A 22,656-nucleotide genomic window follows, 5' to 3' on the forward strand; every position below is an offset into this window, starting at 1 on the left:
TTGGATAGATGATGAATAATATCTAACTTCATTTACATGTAACAACATGGATAAGTCCACAATATTGAAGGAAAGAAGCAAGGCATAAGAATACATACAGTGTGACTCATTTTATGTAAAGTTTAAACCAGACACCATTAAATGGTATGTACTCTTGCGTACTCTTCGTGGTGAGGGCATGATAGTAAATATTTTAGACTTGACTTCTGTCCCAAGCTCACTTGCTCCACTCTGCCACTGGAGTGAAAGCAACCCTCGATGGTGTTCAGCTGTGTTGTAGCATAAAACAACCCCTAGTTTATGGAAATATGCATTTGAGGTAAAATTACTTTTTAAAAGGAAGGGGGAGGGGATTTCCTGGCGGTCCAGTGGTTAGGACTCTGCGCTTTCACTGCCGAGGGCGCGGGTTCGATCCCTGGTTGGGGGAGGATCCAGCAAGCGGAACAGCACAGCCAGAAACAAATGGAAATAAAAAATAAATAAAAGGAAGCAGGATAAGAAGAAAAGGAAAAAAATGAAAGAGGATGCTGATGGTTGCCTCCTGGAAGGAGGGGTTTGTGATCAGAGAAGGGTAATGGGAACTTTCAGGATGCTGCCAGTGTTTTAGGGGGTTGTGAGGAGGTTTCACAGATGTTCACCTTACAGCTGTCTTTCTCATTCTATGTGGAAGTTATGTGTACAACAAGTAAGTTGTATGTCACAATAAAATAAGTTTTAAAAAACAAAACTTGTTAGTGCTTCCTTAAATGATTGTTACAACATTACTTAATTTTATGTGAATTTTTGTTTAGTTTACATTTGAATTGCTCTACTTTCTAAAATTTATATCAAAGAAATACTCTTGGAAGAATTTAAGTAGTGATATAAGGCTGTTGTTTCACATGTGATTTTTTAAAATCACATAAACGTTTAATTAAAATAAAAGTAGGGACTTAACCTGGTGGTCCAGTGGTTAAGAATCCGCCTTCCAATGCAGGGGATGGATGTGTGTTCAATCCAGATCCCACTTGCTGCAGGGCAGCTAAGCCCATGTGCCACAACTACTGAGCCCATGCACCGCAACAGAAGATCCCGCACGTCACAACGAAGACCGCGTGTGCCGCAACTAAGACCCGATGCAGCCAAATAATAAAATAAAATGTAAAAATTAAACAAAAGTTAAAAAGTTATAGAACACTACTACTTCTGACCGGTAATTCAGGGTATATACATTAGATAATCTGTTCAGAGGCTTGGAGACACAGCTTACAATTTATATCTTGGCTTTATTTATTACACCAAAGTATTGACAGCTGTCTTTTTTATTCACAGGTTCAGTAGATGAAGGCGTCACTGAAGGGTTACCTACACTTCAGAGCACTTCTAGCACCAGTGCTCACGCAGATGATGATGATCGGTTAGTACTAACATAGTACATAGTTTTCTTGTAAGGGCTGTGCTTGTAACTCTAAACCCAAGCATTCTATCTGGGAATTATATAAAAGTTTATTGCGACCTCCCTTTAGTATATTTTTTAGTCATCAGGTAGCCACATAAATTAGACAACTTATAGTACAAGGGGTTTTTTTTGGCATTTCCAAGACTTCCCAGCCCAGTTGCTTTAAATAGTATCTATATTAGGGGTTGGCAGGCTGTGGACCACAGGCTAATTCCAGCCACCACCTTTATTTATAAATCAAGTTTTATTGGAACACAGACATGCTCATTTGTTTACATATTGTCCGTGGATGGCAGAGTTGAATGGTTGAAACAGATCATGTGGTGTGCAAAGCCAAAAATAATTACATCTGACCTGCTACCAAAAAAGTTGATCAAACCCTTATCTATATACTCATGGTTCCCAAGTCATTATCTTCACATTGACCCTTCCTGTTTGATAATTTTCACATAGACATAGCAGGGCCAAGACTTAATATATGGCCAAGACAGACTCTAGCCTTTCCCTCCCCTCAGGCCTGCTCCTCCAGTCCTCCTGTCTCGGTGAACAGCACCATCATCCCCCCAGTTTCCCAAGCATTGTCTCTGGGAATTATACTTGATCCTTCTTTCCCTCACCTCCCACCACCATATTTAATCTTTAAGCAAGTCCTGTCAGCTCTGCATCCAAAATATACTTCTCCTCCTTCTCAGTCCACTTCTCCTCCAGCTCTGCTACTGCCACCCCAGCCCAGGTCATCACCATCTTTTGCCTTCACTACAGTAATCTTCAACTGGCCCCTGATTTCATTCTCCCCTACTCCAGTCATTCTCCATGTAGCAGCCAGAATGATTTTGTTTTTTAAATTAAGTCAGATTATGTTGCTGTTCTAAGTAGCAGATTCTTAAAATTCTCCAGTAGATTCACACTTAAAATCTAAACTCCTCACTATGCCTTTACAGGCCTACCTGATAGGACTTCCTTCAGACCCTACTCCTCCTTGCATACCATATCCAGCCACGCTGACCTTCTTTCAGTTCCTAGAATATTTCTAGTCCATATTTGTTCTGGTTTGGGGCCTGTCTGCCATTTTAGGGCCTTTACTCTGCCTGAAATGCTTTCTCCCCTAAGTTCCACATTGCTCACTCTTTCCTGAATCTTCAGATCACTGTCTAAGTGTCAGTTCTCAAGGAAAATTTTCCTGACCACCAGTCTAAAGTAAAACACCGATCACTCTGTTTTAATTCTCTGTTCTGATCATTTTCTCAAGTGTTTATTGTCTGTCTCTGACCACTGAATATAGACTTCACTGAATTAACTCCTCCTCTTAGAGTCCGGGACAGACTTAAAAAGTATATTTGTTGAAAACTTGAAGGATTCAAAGAACTCAAACAAGGTTTATTGTTCTTGAATAGCTAAACCTGATACAGCAGGTTATGAACCAGAGTCATTTGAATACGTTAATGAAGGTGTAAACAAATGGAAATATGCCTACATTCCTTAATTTCAAACGTTAATGAGGTTGTCTGTTCTATACTAGATACTGTGCTGAGTGGTGGGCATATTGAGATGAAACGTAATAACCCTTTACCCTCAAAGAGATCAAGCCAACTTTGGGGGAGGGGGAAGAGGTTAAAGACAGACAAGTAAGCAGATAATCATGAGTCATCTGCAGAGGGATCGGTTGCTCTGCATAGGAGGGTACCTGCCTAAACCACTGATGAATCAAAGAAGGCTTTCGGGAGGAGGAGGTAACTTCTTGGGTACATTTCATAAAACAGCTGGGCGTGTTATCTAAGCACGTGAAGGAAGTTAAATACATGAAAGCACAGCACTGAGAGAGAACTGTTAAAGAGGAACTGCTTGGTATGGGTATGTTTGGGGAGTATGACAAGAAATGAGGCTGGAAGAGTACACAGACCCAGATCATGCAGAGTCTCGTCTGCCTTCACTCTGAAGATAACAGTGAACCATCGCAGGATTTTTATCAGGGGACTGATTTAATCAGAAGAGATCACTGTGAAACAGTGAGGATGGGTTAAAGGGGTGTGGGCTAAAGAGAAGGAGTTATTAATTCAGCCGTGTATTGATGAGGGCCTGAATTAAAGCAGTAGTAGGAAGGAAAGTATTAGAGAGATTAAAGATACCTAAAGTAAAATCGTTTATGATATGTGCTTGGTCATACGACCTTGCTTAACTTAAGATACTTGACATTCTGGACAATAACATTGTTTCTCCTTTTGTTATAAATGAAACTTGTAATCTAACTTTTAAACTGCTTCAAAAAGTCTTAAAGTGTTTTTTTGTTGTTGTTCATTTAAAGTTGTGCAGAAGTGTTTATTGAACTTAAAAATCAGAGCCTGGTTGCCTTCTTTGGTCTGTTTTTTAGATTGGAAAATGTTCAGTATCCCTACCAACTCTACATTGCTCCTTCCACCAGCAGCACAGAACGGCCAAGTCCAAATGGTCCAGATAGACCTTTTCAGTGTCCAACATGTGGGGTGCGATTCACCCGTATTCAGAACCTGAAACAGCACATGCTCATCCACTCAGGTAATGTCATCATCCCTATTGTGGCATAAATGAGCACTCCAAAACATTTTATTTTGAACTTCCAGTTAAAAACAGTAAACAGATGCTTTTGAGTTAGAAAAAAGTTTATCTCTGGGAAGTCTAGTGAGAACAGATAAACATAGGTCCATTGCTGAATTGGTGCAGTGTCAGAAATGTATTTGCTTACAGGCATCAGTATTCTCATTAAGACTTGGGTTGGGTGTAATATGTAAATGAAAAGGATATCAGATGCATGTGTGTATATATGTGAGGGAGAAAAGCACAAATACATACGGTAAAGCAAATGGGGTTAACAGGATGTATATTGGTGTTCTTTGTACTATTCTTGTAACTTCTCTAAATTTATAATTATTTCCAAATGAAAAGTTTTTAAAAATTAATAACAATAATTTAATTTTAATTCTACAGTCCTAAATTTCTCTGTGCCCTGATTAGTCAGCCCTGTAGTATTTTTTTGGTGTAAAAGAGATTTTGGATAAATGATGTGTAAAACATATTTGAAATTTAAGTTAAGTGTTCACGTAAAGGCAGTAAAATTCTTGCAGATAGAACACTGACCTCTGATAAGAAATCTTTACCGCTATTCTCAGCTGTATAACTATCTCACTTAGATAGGTCTAACAGTCCCTGTGCTAACACTAATTCCCTATGACTTTGTTGAATCAATGGATGATGTTTTGAAGGGTTTTGAAATTTTATTTGCTAAAACTGTGATAATGAATTGGAAGGGACCATTAATATACTTTATATTTCATATATTAATTTCTACATATTTTTCCATCACTATTACATTAAATACCCAAAAACTCAATCAAGTAGTAGTTCTGTTGCAATCACTAATTATGTTCAGAGATGTTAGAATTTCCCTTTTTTCTTCTCATTTTTCTCTTGAGATAGGAAATGAAGAGTAGGTACTGATCATTTTCACATCTTCTCAATATAAACCTCACTACTTTAATGAAATGAAGTAATCTTTTGTGAAGATTTGGGCTCTGCTTAAATACTCTGGTTAAACTGTGTTTTGAAGTCTATAAAATACAAGATTTGGAAGCGTTCAAAAATCCATTGGAGTATATATTACCTCAATTACCCCCACCCCATGGTGCCTTTCTTTCTCGCTTTCTTTTTTCAAGCACTAGCGACTTCTTAGATGTTCTGTACCTTTTCTGAGATACTGAGTTTGGAACTCATTTTTGCTGATGATTTTTGTCTTTTCAGATTATCTCTTGCTACAGAATTACAGTTCAGAAGTCTGTGAGGTTTATGACATTTCCACTTATTTTATTTTTAGATAATATTTTGTTTTGCTTTATTTTATAGGAATTAAACCATTTCAGTGTGACCGCTGTGGGAAAAAGTTCACCAGGGCTTACTCGCTAAAGATGCATCGCCTAAAGCATGAAGGTAAACGCTGTTTCCGGTGCCAGATATGTAGTGCCACTTTCACTTCCTTCGGGGAATATAAACACCACATGAGGGTTTCCCGGCACATTATCCGCAAGCCTCGGATTTACGAGTGCAAAACATGTGGCGCCATGTTCACCAACTCTGGAAATTTAATCGTGCACCTGAGGAGTCTGAACCATGAAGCGTCAGAGCTAGCAAACTACTTCCAGAGCAGGTGAGGTGCACAACAAAAACCGAACCAGGAAAACTGCTTTCTAAACTCTCTTTTCCTGCTTTTAGGGCAGCCTGCTGTGTTTTTTTATCAGGTTGCCAGCTAATCAGTCACATGCCTTTTAAATTCCCACTATCCAATAATGCTCTGATCTCCTGATCTGATCAAATTTTGCTGATCCTTCTAAGTATAAACAATTTTAAATACATTTATAGTTGGCATTAGAAATCTTTTCCTACAGAAGTAGACTACTTATCAGCTTGTTTTGGTTTTTTTGTGGGTTTTTGTTGTTGTTTTTTTAAATACAAGGTTAAAGTAATTCTGTAGTACATTTTAAAATAGACCTTATTGGAGAATTTACCGTGTCAGATGATATTTAGTGATAGTGGATTACTTCAGACTCTTTGGACGTTAATTAAATTCTTGACCACTTCTCTCTTTTTTCTTTAAATAATAAGAGAAAATTCTACACCAACTATGGTGTAGAACTAATGGATATGATAATTTACATCAAATGAAGTTTTCCTTTTTTTATTTCAGTTTAGAGCTCCATGCTTTTAATATAAAAAGCTTATAATAGAGTTACCTTTCTGATTTATTGGGTATCCAAGGATCAGGTTCTAGTTCTAGCTCTGCCACTAACTAGTGTTATGATTTAACACATCACTTTACAGATGAAGAAGCTTGAAACGTAGAGAAAGATAAAATGTAAGCTTTAAAGATGATTTCTAAGGTCTCCTCTAGATATAAAATTCTGTTGTCTATTTTTAATACTTCATCAGAATTGTACATCTGTAGGAATTCTTAGTTTCTTATAAAATCAAATCTTAAATTTTTAACTGCCTTCATTTTTTAAATCTTATTTTTCAGTAAATTATTCCTGCATAGATTTTGTTTTCTCTTCAAGCCAGACATTTTGTTTAATGTAATCATTTCTAACTCTGGGTGTCTGGTTATCATATCACTAAACCTAGATTATACATGACATAACAAACTTTGTTCCGGACTAAAATAGTGTCCCAGTTAACCACGCCTGTTTTCTATCTCTTCCCTGTACTGAGCCCTCTATCCTCTACTCTTGTTTAACACCTGAACACTTTTTAGAAAATATAACATAGGACATCTTAAATTGCTTTGCAGATGAGCAGACTTCAGTTTTTTAAATTAATAGTGGACAAATTATAAAATAACCTTAAGTATATTAGTTATTGACATTATAAAGTGTAATGAATTTTTTTTTTGTTTAACTGTAAAGATTTAAATCAAGCATCTAAGTAGTTTTTTACATTTCTCTATATAGTAGATTATATAAAAGGTCACTTATGCCTGAGGATTTAGTTTCTTAACTAATTTATATCCAGGAAGTAATAAAAAGCTAGGTTTATATACCTTATAATTAGTGTATAATCCAAGAAAGGTTACTCATAAGTTATTCAAATGATCTTTGTTTAAATGAACATGCTATTTCCATCTGTTTTGTATACAAAAACTCTTCTACATAGAACAAGCAAGGCTGTTTAGGTGTCCAGAGTGACACTGAAGGTGATAATCTTAGCTCTCTTGGTGGTAGGGAGAGTTGGTATACTTTGGTTCTAATGGATGGTTTTGGTTCATATATTTAGGAAAGTTTAGAAGTTGAAAATTCCTGAGTTCTAATCTTCATTCAAAAATTAGAGAAATGAAAAATCCCAGTCTTGTTTTACAAATCAGGTCTTTGTATTGTGTCTTATTTATTACTGGCTTGAAAATTAACTCCCTGTTTCATCCTTTGCCTCTTACCTAGTGATTTCCTAGTACCGGACTACTTAAACCAGGAGCAAGAAGAGACCCTTGTTCAGTATGATCTTGGAGAACACAGTTTTGAAAACAACTCCTCTGTCCAGATGCCTGTAATTTCACAGGTCTCCTCGACCCAGAATTGTGAAAGCACTTTTCCCTTGGGGTCTCTTGGTGGGCTGACAGAAAAAGAGGAGGAAATGCCAGGGCAGCCAAAGACCAGTGCTTGTGCCGAGGCAACCAGAGAGGAACCCCCAAAATCAGAGCTGTCTTCTGTAACTATTGAGTAATTTCATGGTTTGGCTTCATTTTTGATTTTTGGAAAGTGCCTGTGCTTGGTCTTGTACATTTGAATTTAATTTAACTTTTTAAGCAAAAAAGGGTTTGGGAAAGAATTTCCCTTTTTACTTTGTAAGTTCTGCAACTGATGTTTTATTTTTCATGACTGAGAGATTGCTTCTGTAAGTGCACAGTAACATGGTGTTGAAATATAATAGAAACCTTGAGACTTAAGGAGAACCAGCTGACTTAAAACTGGTATCAGTTTCCTCTTCCATTATCAGGAGTAGGCTAACAACAGATCACTAGGTCAAGAAGAAATCAGATGATTATTGACCTTCCTGAAATGAAAGCGTACACCAGAGACATATTACAGAACGAATCTGGCAGATGGCCTGAATAGATGTTTACTCCTATACACAGGATATTGTACAGTCTTTTGTAAAGCCTGTTGTTTTTGGAAGTATTTATGGTGAGCTTTCTTAAAAATTATTAGGGTATATACTTCTGAAATCCCACGTGTTTTGTGTTGTTTTTTTTTTTAAGCTTTGTCACTATAGTTTTTCATGGTGAAAATTTGGTATTGGGGTAGGTATTCCCTGTACCTTTGTAGTACCACTCCTCCAAATAATCTTTCTTCTGTGAAAGAAGGCGAAGAACCATGGTTAAGGATAGTCAACTTGTGCGTGAAATGACCAGGAACAGAGAATATAGTGTGTGAATCGGCTTCATAGGAACTCTTTCATACTGCTTTTCTGGATAAAATTACTGTTTACCTGGTCTTTGAATGTTAATGCCTGGCTAATTGGGTCATTGCCTAAATCAGTTTTCTCTTGCCTATACTTGGCATGATCCCATGAAAAGGAGATATACTGGAGATGTTCTATATTTTATACATAGGTTTGTGTATTGTTGAGGATGTTTTTATTCTGCTGTTTTGGACAAAATAAAGAATTCTCTGTTAAGGCTATATTCTTAACCCAACTGCGATTGTTTACAAAATACCCATATGACAGTGATAAATTGTCCTTATTCCAAAATATTTTAAGACATTGCCAAATGTCATATTAAAAGCAGTTAGGATAGTTTTTACGCAATGTAAGCAATAATGTAGAAGTAGAGGAGAGTCTATAAAATGATGATCTATGACTCAAATCTATTTGGGGAAAAAAAGGATTGTTAAGACTAAAGAAAAACTAAAAACCTTAAATTAATGACTATTACCTCTTGCTGCTAAAAAAGAAAAGAAAAGAAAGAAACTTCGTGGTTTATAGTTGAAACATATATGATACTCTAGACTGGAATATACATTTTTACCTGGTGCCATTAAAGCATCACTGACCTTGATCCTAAATATTCATGAGTCCATGAACAATGATCTTTTGAGTAACTCTTTTTTTCTATGTATATACCCAAAGTTTAATAATTATGAAAACACCTGATTAGGTTAGAAAAAGAAAATACAGTTTCTTATTCAAAACACAAGATCTCAGTTTTGTCTGGGTGCTAGTCGTTAATAATAAAATTTTTCTAAGTTATAGTGATTTGTTTCATTTTTTTTTAATTGGCTAATTCTGTAACTTCTTTTATCCCCTACAAATGTAAAGGAAGGGAAAGTGAACTCATTGAAGATTTTTTTTAGGCTAATGTTCTTTCTGTCTGTTTGAATATTCTGCTATTTTTAACTTGTTTCCAACTCCTTCTCTCACTCATGAACCTGTTGTTTCCTCTTTGCTCCCAAACATAGGTATAGTACCTTCAGGAAAATCAACATACACAGATTATGATGGCCTCCCATTATATATGCTTCTTTACTAATAGGTTGAATTACTTTCTTCAACAGACTGTGATACTAATAGCGGTACTGCTGTGTCTCAACTGGAAAGGTCAGGAATTTTTATTTTTAATGTAATATAGATCCTTTGGAAACTGTTATGCCTACCAGTAGATAAATCTCAAAAGTTAATTTTAAAATCTTAATGGAGAAAACAAAGAATCGGTAAAATTATGACCAGGAGTCATTGTTGCCCTCAGTTCTAAGAGTTATTTTTTTAAAAAAGAAGAAGGAAGGATGGAAGAAAAGGAGGAAAGAAATAGGGTTAATGAGAAGAAATATATCAGAACCATTTGGAGATTTGTGGGTTGAAAGTGTTTTAGCACACCCCCGTCCTGAGAATTTTGTATTAAGAGAGTCCTACACAGTTTTGGCAGCTCTGAGGTGTTCTGTGTTCTCAGAATGTAGGATTGACCACCATCACTGGCTATTTTTTCCCAAATGGAAACTTTAGATTTTCATTGGTATTTACAAATTATACAGATTTCCAAGTTTTATGAAACGTTTGAATCTACTGTGAAAATGCCGATTGTTGGTTGTCTGCTCCCCAAATCTTATCAATACAGGTAACTGACTAGTACTTAACATGTGATATAAAGAGTCCTTTTTTTCTATTTCAGTGAGGCTCTACATTTTTCTTGATACACAGTTTAAGGATACTTAGCTTATGGATCTGTTTTAGGAAACTAAGCTATGAGGGATAATTGTATATAGTGCTATTTAGATTTATTTAAAATTCCTCTAAGAGAAGGATGCCTGGATATATAATTTTTACCAGAATATATGGAAAACATTGCAGAGATGAAAGCCAGTTATATTATCCCATCCATTAGAAATTACCAGTATAACTAAAAATAAAAAAAATTCCAGTTTAGAATACTTTGGCATAGCTATCTTTCTGAAAGGCCCAAGGAGGGGTAACTTTGTTAAAGGGCTTAAATTTTAGGATGCAAGATAAATTGCCTTTTTAAACCAAGTATTTTATATAAGAAAAGCATTTATTTTTCATTTTAAAGCTACCAAATAGGTATGATATACATACTTTAGAAATGAGCAAAGATGTTTGCTGTGATACTGGATATTACAGCTCCTGCAGTCATTCTTTCCATTTTTAAGGGTGTATTCTAACAGTGGAAGCATCTAGCATGTCAGTGATTGTACTAACTCAGAAACGAAAGCATTAATACTTGTTTTCATTTTTTTGAATTTTAAGTTCGAGAAAGGGATGCAGATGGAGGTTATCACCCACAAATGTATTTAAATGGATATTTCTTACTTTGAATTTAAAGTAACCTTCTTCATTTTCATTTTAAATAATTAGTTATATATTTAGTTACATTGCCAGTTTTTAAAGTTCTCACTTTCAGTGAGGCAAAAGTGTACTAAAATGTTTAAATAGCTTCATTCATTCTTACATTTTAACATTTCAGCAACCATTCTGGCTTACAGAACTTACATTCTGGTTCCATGTTATGACACATGCCCTTCGGTTTTCAAAACAAAAAAACTTCCATTTTGTTAAAATATGTTACCAAGTGGAATGAACCAGCCAGCACATCTAATATACTTATTGTTGGTAACTCTGTTACCTTCTAACTACTGAGCCAGTCTCTCCAGATGTGTAAATGGTTCCCTGGGAGCCTTTGGAAGTTGTATTAAGTCTTTTCGGTCTTTTATTTTATCTCTTATTATTTTTTATTCTCATACTTAATCTAAATGGAGACGAGTTAACTAGCTTAGTGGCTTTTATTCTGAAGATTCTCAGATCATGGTTCAGTTTCTTTTAGCTTTGTAGCCCCTGAGAAATACATTACTTTATAAGGTAATGGCAGTTTGTACTAGTGTACCACATGGAGAGAATTATTCTTATTACTTGATGAATGAACAATCCTAAAATTATAATATTGTACCCGAAAGGGCTTTGAGATTTAAGGAATTGATGAAGAGAATTAAAACTTTTGTGTGTCACTTACTCTGTTTTCACCTGTATTGAAAATGTGAAGCTCTGGAGTATACAACTAAGTGAGGGAGAGTAGTTTTCTAGTTATTAATATTAATTGGGAGGGAAAAAACTAGTGAAGTTCCCATCTGGAAGCGACCCAAATTTGCTAAAAGGTAGTAAATGTGGTTTTCAGTGTAAGTTATTGACATAAGATGATTTATTTATAATATATTTAGATTTTGAAAGTTACTGAGAGAACCATGTATACAAACAAGATTTTCTTTTCTAAATCAGTGGTACAGAATGGGGGGTGCTCAATTACATTAACCATGTCTATGAGGAATATTTATAGCTAAGCATACTCCTCCCAGGCTTTAGGCTCAAATCGTCAAAATTTAAGTTATTCCATATTTTGCCTATACCCTTTTTTATCTTTCAGTGTCATTTTTGCTTGACAACATGTTGGTGACCATAGGGTATTTTTATTTGGAAGGTCCTCAGCAAGACTAATTTGCCAAAAGCAATAATGGTTCACATTAACAATGAAGTAGAGTTGAACCAATTTCCAGGTTCAACTAAGGAGCAGACAGTCTATGGGTATTTCATTTTTAGATTATAAATATGTTGAGATTTATTAATGGGGAGTTAAGCCTATGTCAGATTATGGGATGAAGACTCTTAGTGACATCATAGTTGTACTTTTTTTTTTAACTTCATACTTGACACAGTTAGATATTTCTACTACATCATAGTGATTATATTTTTATGATTAAAAAAAAGTAATAGTTCCATATCTTTACAAATAGTCTCTGCAGAGATGTCAGGAGATGATGTTACTGGCATCTCAATTTGGCAGTATCCAAAAATTGAGACTGCCTTCAAGTGTATATGCTACTTCGGTTATATAGCTCCCTCTGCATAGGGGCCAGGCCAGTTCCAACTAATACCAAGGTTCTTATGTACATAATAGTTTTCGAAGAATTTAAGGGTTCAGACCATTGGTTGAAAACAAAAAACTTTAAAAAAAATTTTTTAAAGACTTAAAATTTTTAAATTTCCGTTTGAAGTGCCTGGTTTATAAAATCTGATTCTTTGATGATTGCCTTTCTCTTTTAAACTGACTGATTTTGCTGAGTAAACTTAAAGCCCTAGGCTCAATTGTAATGATTTATTGGTAAAATTGCTGCTTGATGGTTTGAGGTTCTACAGTGTTGTGACTTTCATTAAATTGTCCCTGTTTCCCCAAATACCGGTCTAACCATAGCCAGATTTCATTATTCAATTAAACAGGTTTAAAAATCACCCTGTAAACGAATATTCAGGTTACCAAAGTACATCATCTGCTGAGGAAGGATCAATCTTCCCTACATTAAGAGGAGCCGTCATCTCCTCTAAACACATGTTGTTCCCTTGGTATTAGTGGAGGCTGTGTTCATTTAAAGATGGGAAGCCTTTCTTGCAGCTCCTAGAAACACCTGCTTTTTCTAGAAAGAACCTTTTCTATGATTAGGTTATAATTGTGTTTTCTCTAAGAGCTTTCTTTTATTTCAGTTATCAGTTTTCAAGTTGACAAATGCTATGTAAAGTCTCTCATACTGAGAGTGGTCCATTAAATTACTGAAAGTTACACTGCTGTTCATCTTTCAGGTGCCTGAAATGAATGCCATCAGGTGATCAGGAGTGAGATCATAAACTTTATTCATTTTCTTCCTTGTACAAAGTGATGGCTTCTAATGCTTATATTTCAAGATATTTTTTAAAAATACAACAGTCTCTTGTAGAATAAAATTTGATTTCAATCCAGGTCCCAATAATATATTTGATTTTTCTGTTGTTGCTGGTGCCTCCTGTTGCATCAGATAGAGATTGCCTGCCTCCTTGTAGGGCACCCTTGTGGCACCTTATGTCCAATTGGAAGATAGTATATGGCTTCTTTGTGCCTCTGCTATCTTTTCAAAAGCCATTTTATAAAAATCCTAGGTAGCCTATTTTAATATTTAAATATATATATTTGTGAGAGATACTTTTAGAACAGACTTTTTTTTTTACTTTAAATTTCCTGTATTCCCATTTTTAAGAGTAAATGTAAACTTTCCAGGATTTGAACTTGTCTTTTTCCACAGCAGCATAATGAAAAGCCGATTTGAGACAATAGACCATAATTCAGTGATAGAAGAAATTAATGTCTGATTAAAGGAAACAGACGTGAAGGGAAAAAAATTGTTTTGATGTAACAGAAATCAGTTTTTAAATAAAATTGTTTTAGTTTCTGTAATTTTGTATTTGCTGCTATAGTAGCTCAATATTTTACAGAGCTAACATATAAATCTGGCTCCATTCAAAAACTGGAGTACTTTCTAGTACATCCAGCCTAGGAGGAAGGTGTGTATGTACCACAGTCTTCCAGATGGGTGACTGGTGGTCCTGTTTAGCTAATGAATGCATGCTTTAAAATTCACCTATAGCCCAACATCAAGGAAGTTTGGGAGAAACTTTTATCTTGCTAGTTACAGCATTATGATTCTTCTTGGGCAGTGGCATTTGGTGAAACCCTTGGGGGAGGGAAGGTGATGCTGGGGAAGAAATGTGAATTAAATTATGTGGAAGGGTGTTGTCACGTCTTCTACCCTCCTAGAACCAGTACAACTTTCTTACCTGTGACAGGCCCAAGTTCACCAGCTTTGTATCCAGTTATCATCTCCTTCAAGTTTGGCTTTACTTGGTTACAGTGGCCATAGCTAAGTTATTTGGCATGTTTGACTTTCAACAGTAACAAAAATGGTTTTGGATTTGTTTTGTTTCCTAAAAATGTATACAGTGTCAGAACTTCACATTTTATATACTAGTATCTGGCTATGAGTACTTTACAGGAACCATAGTTCTTGGTGACTACATACATATATATATTTTTGTGACTTTTTTGTATACTAAGTGCCGTTTCAATGTTACAATCATTTTTAGAGTTGTAATCACTGTGAATATCATGTTTTTTCAAATATGTTCTGAGCCTATAGTGTTTGCTTTGTGAATATATGTGTATCGTATATATTCTGTATAGTTACATTGTACTGAAATATTAGCTTGTTTGATATAAGGAAAGTATGTATTGAGTACTTTTTGCTAGCCTGGTTGTTTAATCTTTTTTTAAAAGGTTTAAACTTTTTTAAAAACAAAAACTTTAAACCAGCCTTTATTACATGGTCACAAATAAAGTTGCAGTTAGACGGGATGGGCAGGGAAAAAAATAGTTTTGAGTGTCTTTGAATAGAAACATAAGACTAAGGTTTGTTTGGTTCCCCCCCCACCCCGACCCTTCATTAAAATATCTTATTAATGCTTTATGGAGTAAAACTTCCTGCTGTTGTTATTTACTGTTGGCTGGAAGGAAGAATTGGTGGTGCTGATCGAGGTCAAGTGGATAAGAAAAGTCATGAGACTAAGGCGCACCTTAAGTAAGCATCCATTGAGTTTGTACAGACTAGAGAGTGTTCTGCGAGTCAGCATACACATCAGCTTCCTGGGCAGGTAAGAAAAGAGCTGAAAGGGCAAGGAGTCCATGAACACCATCCCTAAAACGGAAAAGAATATGAAGGAGGCTAGTTGGAGAAAGTCATCAAATCCTAGAGCTGTTGGCCAGGTATCTTGTGCAGACCTGCTTTCCTGAGTGGTGGGTTATGTCTTGAGAAGTTGCCTTGAATCTTTCTGAGGCTATACTTCATTGATTAGAGAGACCTGTTGGGATATTTCAATAATACCTTACAACCAAGGAGTAGAGAATGGTACTTACTGGGGGAAGGCAACTCATTGCCTAGGTGATGAGCCTGTGAGAGCCTGAAGGAAGGGCATTCTAACTACAGATGCACCTTGCTGTGGATTTTGACAATAAGTGGTCTATAGAGTGAGAGCAACCGCCAAAGGAGACTGTGCCCTGACCCCAAGCTACCAGCATCACTTAAGTTCAGGGAGGAAAAGCATAAATTTTTAAGAAGCATTTTCTATCATTCAGTGAGTGTGTTGAGTGTTTTGTTTTTTTGGTTTTTCTTGCAGTACGCAGGCCTCTTACTGCTGTGGCCTCTCCAGTCACAGAGCACACGCTCCGGACGCGCAGGCTCAGCGGCCGTGGCTCACGGGCCCAGCCACTCCGCGGCATGTGGGATCTTCCCAGACCGGGGCACGAACCCGTGTCCCCTGCATTGGCAGGCGGACTCTCAACCACTGCACCACCAGGGAAGCCCTGTTGAGTGTTTTTAACAATGGTGTACCAAACCGTTCAAGGCCGGCAAACTGTGTTGGGGTCCTCAGTAGCTACCTCAGCCACAGGTGATCCATATAAATGCAGAACGTAGAATTTTAAGTACTCCTGCCTTACAGTTTGATTTGCATATGAATAACAGGCCAGAAAAATTCCTTTCAGAGAATGATGCTAAAGGTAGTAAAGGAAGATGTGTGTCTGTCTCCTCGATGCATGGCACTGGGATACACAGTTGGGGCGTTCTTTTCTGAACAGAATGTTTGTTCTAAGTACTAAACTGAGAGATCTGCAAATGTACTGAGAGTTTAAATGGGGGGAACTTGCTCATAAACGTCAAATCCCAAAATGTAATGTAATTCATTTTTCACATGGGTAAACTTTTATACAGATGGGAAAACTAAGATGGGGCATATAGTCAATCCAGAAAGAGCTTCCTCATCAGCAAAAGGATGAGAACCAGGGTTTGAACAGCCGTGGGGACAAAGGGAAAGCTGTTTTACTGTTGTTAAGCTCTTGATTTGTTTTCTTGAATTCTTGTGCCAAAAATACTTGAAATTTTTATACCCACCCATTCTATAGATAAGCAAACAAGTCACTGCAGAGGCTATGGGCAGAGCTGTCTTTAGAGTCATTTTGTGGGGCGCCTCCATACAGTCCCACACCCTTCTTTCTACTGTTGCCTACTTTTTTCCACGGCTAACATTTCTGGGGGCCTTTGGCTGGAGTCTGAAAGACTGAATAAGTGAGTGAGTGCGTCTCATTGACCAGAGAACCTGAAAAGTTAGACAGGCTTAGCACCATACACATACACACACTCAGTAAAGGGCCAGCTACAAATGAATTACCTCTGATGATTCTTGCCATCTAGAGACCCTCTGTTGGGAAAGTTGCTTTAGAACATAAGAAAAGATCACAACCAAATAAAATTCCACTAGTCCACTTTAATTTAGGGGCTGAGGCAGATGTGCTCTCTTTGGCATTTCAGGCAGCAGTGGTAAATGTGGTAGGACCTGTGTACATGATAACTTTTGTCCAGAAACAGAATTCTCTGTTGAATGCAAATGAGTCTACCTACAAGATTAGTAAAAATTCCTTTTCAGAGTGTTTTACAGTTTATAAAATGCTAGCACTGTGAGTGATTTGGTTTTCAAAAACCCAGTGACATAATAACAAATGTATGACCCACACAGATAGGGCCCTTCCTACCCATTATAGAAAGGCAGTAGAGCCACCCTGAACTCCCTAGGCACCAACAGGGCTGCAACCCGAGAAGTCTTGAGTTCATACAGCGCTCAGCTCTCCCAGACCCAGCGATAGGAAGAAAACCCTGAAGCTTTGACCCCGCCAGTCCTAGCGTTGCGATTCTTTGGGGCACTAGCATTTTGGGAGACCCTTGAGGGAGGGTAACGCTGGCAGAAAGTGTGAGTTCGTTTATGCAGATGGGTGTTTTTGTCTTTTGTGCCAGGGCCTAGTTCTAAAGGAGAGTCAAGTTAACTTACTCTCCTGATGTGAAACAGTTACAGGTGACCTTGCTGTAAATATGTGAACTGGTCGTGTGCTTTTCTTTGTGTGATTTTACCTAAATATCACCTCTGGATTATCTTTCCCACCCCTGTTGGTAATATTTTCTGTCATTTTCTCCATCCCTGCTGCTGCTACTTAATTCAAGCCTCTGTTGTTTCTGGCCTAGAAACAAAAACAGCCCTCTCTCCAGTCCGGCCCCCTCTGGTCCATCCTTCCCATTTCTGCTGGGTCATGTTTTAACCGGGCCACTGCCCTGCTTAAAGTCCGCCTCCCGCTCCCTGGGAAATCCGTCCCGGCCTGCTGTGCTTGGCTAGTTGTAGTTGGACTTTCACTACAAAGGTCAGGCTTCACCTCCTCTTGGAACCCGCCACTCAGTCCCCACTCCCGTCTACCTCCAGTTTTGGGGTGAAGGTCCCTCTCCCTAGCAGATTTTGTTTAGCTACACCAACCCACGTCTCAGTCACACTGTCTTGTAAAGCTACCTCCTGGGGCAGTTATGAGAATGGAATGATTATGTGTAAAAGGCTTAGAACAGCAAGCACCTAGTATAGAGTAGCCACTTAAAAAGTCTTGTCTATTATAACTAGCGTGTCTCCCTCACCTGATTTATTTCTTGACATCAGGGACTGTGTCTTCTATTTGTATATTCGCTGTAACAGTGCCAGGCACATAGTAGAACTCAAAAAAATGTTGAAGGAATAATTGAATGTTGCCAGGAAATGGTCATAAGCTCACTTTACCAGAATGCTCAGAGGTACTCACCAGGGAACTTCAGGACAGAGCACCGAGAAGCATGGCACCTGACAGTTTGCCTCAACTCCCACTTCAAGTCTAATCCTCAGAACAACTGCCGTCAGCCTGGCCACAACTTCTCCAGATTGTTCTCTGAAACACTGGTGCTGCCATTTCCCTCCCTTCAGTCCGGTTTACTCATCCATCAAGTCCATACCTAAGTTTCACTTCTAAAGAAGCATTCCCAGAGCCTCGCACGCTGGGCTCTGACTTCCTGTTAGGTTCACAAGCATCCTGTGCTTTTATTACAATGGTAATTGATTATTTAAAAGCAGTTGGACTAAACTCCATTTGATTAAGTTCCATTCGGACAGGGCCATACCTGTCTCTTGTACCAAGGTGTCCCCAGGCCTGGGGTTGATTGAATGAAGTCTCTGACCCTAGGAGCTTATGGTTTCTGAAGTAAAGACTTACAGAAATAAAACGAATATGGAAATAACTGAGTACCATGAGGGAAACAGCAAAGCATGTCCTCTGCCAATTTGGAGGGAGAGACCTGGCTGGAGGGATCAGGGAGGCTACGTGGAGGAGGAACATTTGAGCTGGAATTTCCTTGTAAAGAGGTCTAGAAATTTGTACTGGCAGAAATGGGGGTGGGATGGCACTTAGGAAACAACACTGAGCACAAGAGGTGGAATGTCCAGGGAGTGAAAGTGGTTTGGTTTGCTGAGAGTTACAGTATCCCTGAAAAGAAAATGGGAGAAAATGTTAGAAAGCAGACTGGAACCAGATGAGGAGGCCTTTAAGAACTTGAACTGAATTTGGTAGGAAATAGAAAAGCATCACACATTTTGAGGCAGAGGGACAACTTAATCAGAGCTTGCTCTAGAAAGATTAAGAACAAGCATGAAGTAGATTAGAGGGAAGGCGCACAGACTGAACTGCGATCACTGAGGAATTACTTAAGTAGTTCAGGGAAGAGCCCAGAGGAAGGTGCCGTGAGTGGCACTGGAGCAGGGGTCTGGGGAAGGGTTTGGTGAGAGCGTGGGGCTGGGATCTTAAGCATGTCTAGTCTCTGAACAGTGGACAATATCAGCTCTATTTCAGGCCCTCCAAGTGCTATTTACTTGATGTTGTCAGATTCTTAAGGGAACTCCCTTTGGTTTTGAGGGGGAACTCTGTGTCCTAGACAAAAATAGAGAAAGAGATAGGCAGAGTTCTGAGCCAGGTTCCAGAGCTGAGCCCAGAGTTAGGGTGAGGAGAGGTTTAGGAATAGTCGTGCAAGGAAGTTACTTAGCTGGGTGGCCCTTTCATAGCAAAGCCTGGCTTCTACTAAACCAGGTTGGTGGGGTTGAAATTTCCAAAGACATTTCTCACGTCCTGCTTTCCTCTGCTGCTTACATTCCTTCTACTTTCCTTCAACAGACACTGAGTGTCTGCCACACGAGACACTTCCAGGCACTGCAAGCACAGCATGGAACGGAACAACAGAAACCTTGCCCTCGTGGGGTTCATCATCTGGGTGGAGGGGAAGGGGTTTGGCCAACACTGAAGGTAAAGTGTGGGGGTGGGTAAGGGAGCAGTTTGATGGCCAAGGTGAGAGGATGGCCAGTAAGCCAGGTCCAAGCAGGTGAGGGTCCACACACAAGGTCAAGGGCGCTACCAGGCATGTTCAGGAGGGAGGCTGGGCTCCCCACCCACTCCTCTGTGGGAAGAAGCCAGAGCAGAACAGGATGTGCCTGGAGATTAAAAAGGGACATAGACTGAGCATGGAGGATGGAGGAAGTTTGTTTCCACGTGTAACATCTTTTCCTGGACAAACTCAGAAGAAGTCTATTTCCCCAACACAGGCCAAGGAACAGGTGCTCTAAGTTAGAAACTGAGCTTAAAGGCTGGATACCGGCAGCAGCTGTAGATTTAACTTTTTAACGCAGCTCGTTGTATGTATCCAGATTTTTGGCTTCTAAGTTCAAGGTGCTGTTTAAGAGACCTGCGTGTATCAAATACCCAGACACATCCTTTCCTACAGGGGGATTGACTCTCACAGGCTCCTACGTACACGGAGCCCAGAGATGAGGTGTAGGCTGCCAGCGTGTAATCTCCATTGACATAGGAAACATGAAGTGGCTTTTGGAAGACGGTTGCTCTTCCCCAAGAACCTCCTGCCGTGAGGAGATACGCATAACTGCCCTGGAAAGTTTTATCAAGTGCCTTTTGAAGAGGTACAGCAAGGAAGGCCTAGGGAAAGGATGAGATTTAAACGGGGAAACGTGCATATGCGTGGAAAAACCAAGCACCGATTCATCCAGTCCTGCCCAGCACGTGCCAGGTACATCCATGCATAATTTCTACCCAGAACAGGGGTTCCACAGCTCCCGCGGCCTCCCAGGTACGACCGTGTGACACCAGTGAGAATTCAGATCCACTGTCCAACGTGGCAGGGCCTTCCATGTGGTCCCAGGAGAGAGGGACTGGTACAGATTAGCTTTGGGGAAGGTCTAGCTTTGCCTTGCACGTTTTAAGTGCCACAAAACATTGATGTATACACGCATACATACAAACACACACACGAGAAGTAGGGGCAAGGGAAGAAGGGAGGCTTCCGTTTCAGTCAGGGTCCATCTGCAGTTCTGGTCTCCCCATATCAGGAGTCCTGCCCAGCACCTCCTCCCTGGGGCTGCTACCAGGCCCGCCCTCTGGGGGCCCTGGGCCTGCACCCCTGAAACAATGGGACCAGAAGCTCTTCCGTGCCCCACCCCTCGCTGTCAGCAACAGCCGCCATCCCAGAGCCAAACAGTTGGAGCCCCTTATTTGCCTCTGTTGACAGGCACCAGGTGTAAAAGGTTTTTCCCGTTTGCTGAATCCCTTCCCACCTGGACTCTCCCAGTCACTGGGGGTTTTTTGTTTGGTTTTAATTTTTTGGCCACGCCGAGTGGCATGCAGGATCTTAGTTCCCCGGCCAGGGTTTGAACCCGCACCCACCATAATGGAAGTGCGGAGTCTTAAGCAGTGGACCGCCAGAGAAGTCCCTCAGTCACTGGTTTACCCCAGCTCTCGTGTGCGTCAGTGGATTTTCCGGCTCCTCTCCCATCGTAAAGTGTAGGTTGGAGGGGTGAGCAGAGCCAAGAGCAAAGGAAAAACCCAGCAGTTCGTTCTGCCCAGCAACCCCCAGGCTCCAGTGGGAACCAGATACCTCCTCGGGGCTCAGCCCACAGCATGGCCCTCAGCGCCCGGGTGCCTGCACCTCGGACCGGGGTTGGGGGGGGGCTCTCTCTGCTTCCCCACACGTCACTCCAAGTACGTTACATAAGAAGCATAATCTGTTTTCAGTGTAGACGTGGAAGGTTGGTCCTTGCTTCCCAGACGTTACCCATAACGAAGTCCCATGAGTAATAAGTAGAAAATAGGGGTTTTCTAATCCCAAGGAGGATGAGAAGCATGTGGGGAGGCCAGGGCTGAATGTAATTCAGACTCAGTCCAAGATAATGTTAATCTAGGGTGACAGGAACATGTGGCAACAAATATGCTTAAGACCTTTCTAGGGCCAAAACCTCACCTTTTAGTAGCTGCACATGGGTGAGGTTTTCATGAAACCCTCAGCTCTGCCGCCTGCCTTTTGAAGGCTCTTTCCCTCCTGTGACTGACGCACAGGACAGGAGCGTGTGTGGGCTCGTGAGCCGCTTACCTTCCCAGCCTCGCTTTCCTCCTGCCCACCCCCATGCCCGAGCCTGGCAACACGGTGAGAGGTCAGTCAGTGAGGAGGGACGAATACACATCCTGGAAATGGGTCCATAATAATGGCAGTCTGTCCTGTCACAGATGAAAAACAGGTGTAACACGAACCTCAATACGCTTCCTACCTTTCACTTTCACTCTCAGTGATGGGAGAAACACCTGATTATGAGCTGCTCGTGGGGGAGTGAAGCTCTTCATCAGCTTCCCTAGTCCGTGAAAACGGCATCAGTGAGGAAAGCCGGACGGGGATCAGTGTTGACCTTGGAGACGTGGAACGTTTCCAGGTACATTAAGTGGGAGGAAACCCACATTCTGGAAAAGGCGACCCGAGGAGTTTCTGGGGGCCCTCTATCCCTCCCCCCGACCCCAAGAAGAGAGGAAAGAGGACGCTCAGTCCCCCTGGCCGTGACCATGACGCCCGAGTTCCTGGGCCTCCCATAAACCTGCTCCAGCCGAGGAGTCTGCCAAGGACGCCCGCGTGATGCCAGCCCTGAACGCGCTCCAGAGTCACGTAAGCGAGCCCTGCTGCACTTACGGAGCTGGCCGTCCAGCTCCTGCCAGCCTCTCCAGGACGGTGAGTTTCCCATGGTGGCCACTGCCCATGAAGTTCGCACTCTGGGGTGAGGGGTCGGGAAGAGGAAAGGCAGCACAGCCACTGGAGAGCCGCCTTCACAGTGGGCCCAGACGCGGTGTTTCCACGCTTGGGAACACAGGGTTCCACATCTGGGCTTTGCCAAGACTCACCATGAACTGGGTGGGAGGAGGTCGTGGAGACTGGCGGGCCACCCACACCTTTCTTCCAGACCGGCTGCTTCAGCGGCTGTGCCTATGGCGTGCAGGGCGTGAGCGCCCCCTACTGCTCTCACCTAGAATGATCCCCAGGGCAGGGACTCGAAAGAATCTTTGCCTTTAAGCCAAGCTTACAAAATATTTATTAAACCTAATTAAAAGGCTTTTGTTTAAAATAAATACC

The 22,656-nt window shown here is 40.2% G+C and overlaps 1 protein-coding gene across 6 annotated transcripts in view; it reads left to right on the top strand.

The window, feature by feature from the left end:
- ZBTB44 (zinc finger and BTB domain containing 44) overlaps positions 1–15,709 on the top strand; it is a 72,746-nt gene extending 57,037 nt beyond the window's left edge. For 2 of the 6 annotated variants that reach the window (XM_082660395.1, XM_082660399.1), the window contains 4 exons: positions 1,312–1,396; positions 3,807–3,970; positions 5,312–5,612; positions 7,393–14,778. In XM_082660395.1, the coding sequence (XP_082516521.1) occupies positions 1,312–1,396; positions 3,807–3,970; positions 5,312–5,612; positions 7,393–7,675 (833 nt within the window). In that variant the 3' untranslated portion in view covers positions 7,676–14,778. Of the gene's footprint in view, positions 1–1,311; positions 1,397–3,806; positions 3,971–5,311; positions 5,613–7,392; positions 14,779–15,487 lie in introns of those variants that run through there. The other 4 variants (XR_014297095.1, XM_082660396.1, XM_082660397.1 and 1 more) reach the window with 4 other exon arrangements.
- Positions 15,710–22,656: the final 6,947 nt, after the last annotated feature.

Source organism: Grampus griseus (genome assembly GCF_964374135.1).
Source record: "Grampus griseus genome assembly, chromosome: 8".
Taxonomy (NCBI): Eukaryota; Metazoa; Chordata; class Mammalia; order Artiodactyla; family Delphinidae; genus Grampus; species Grampus griseus.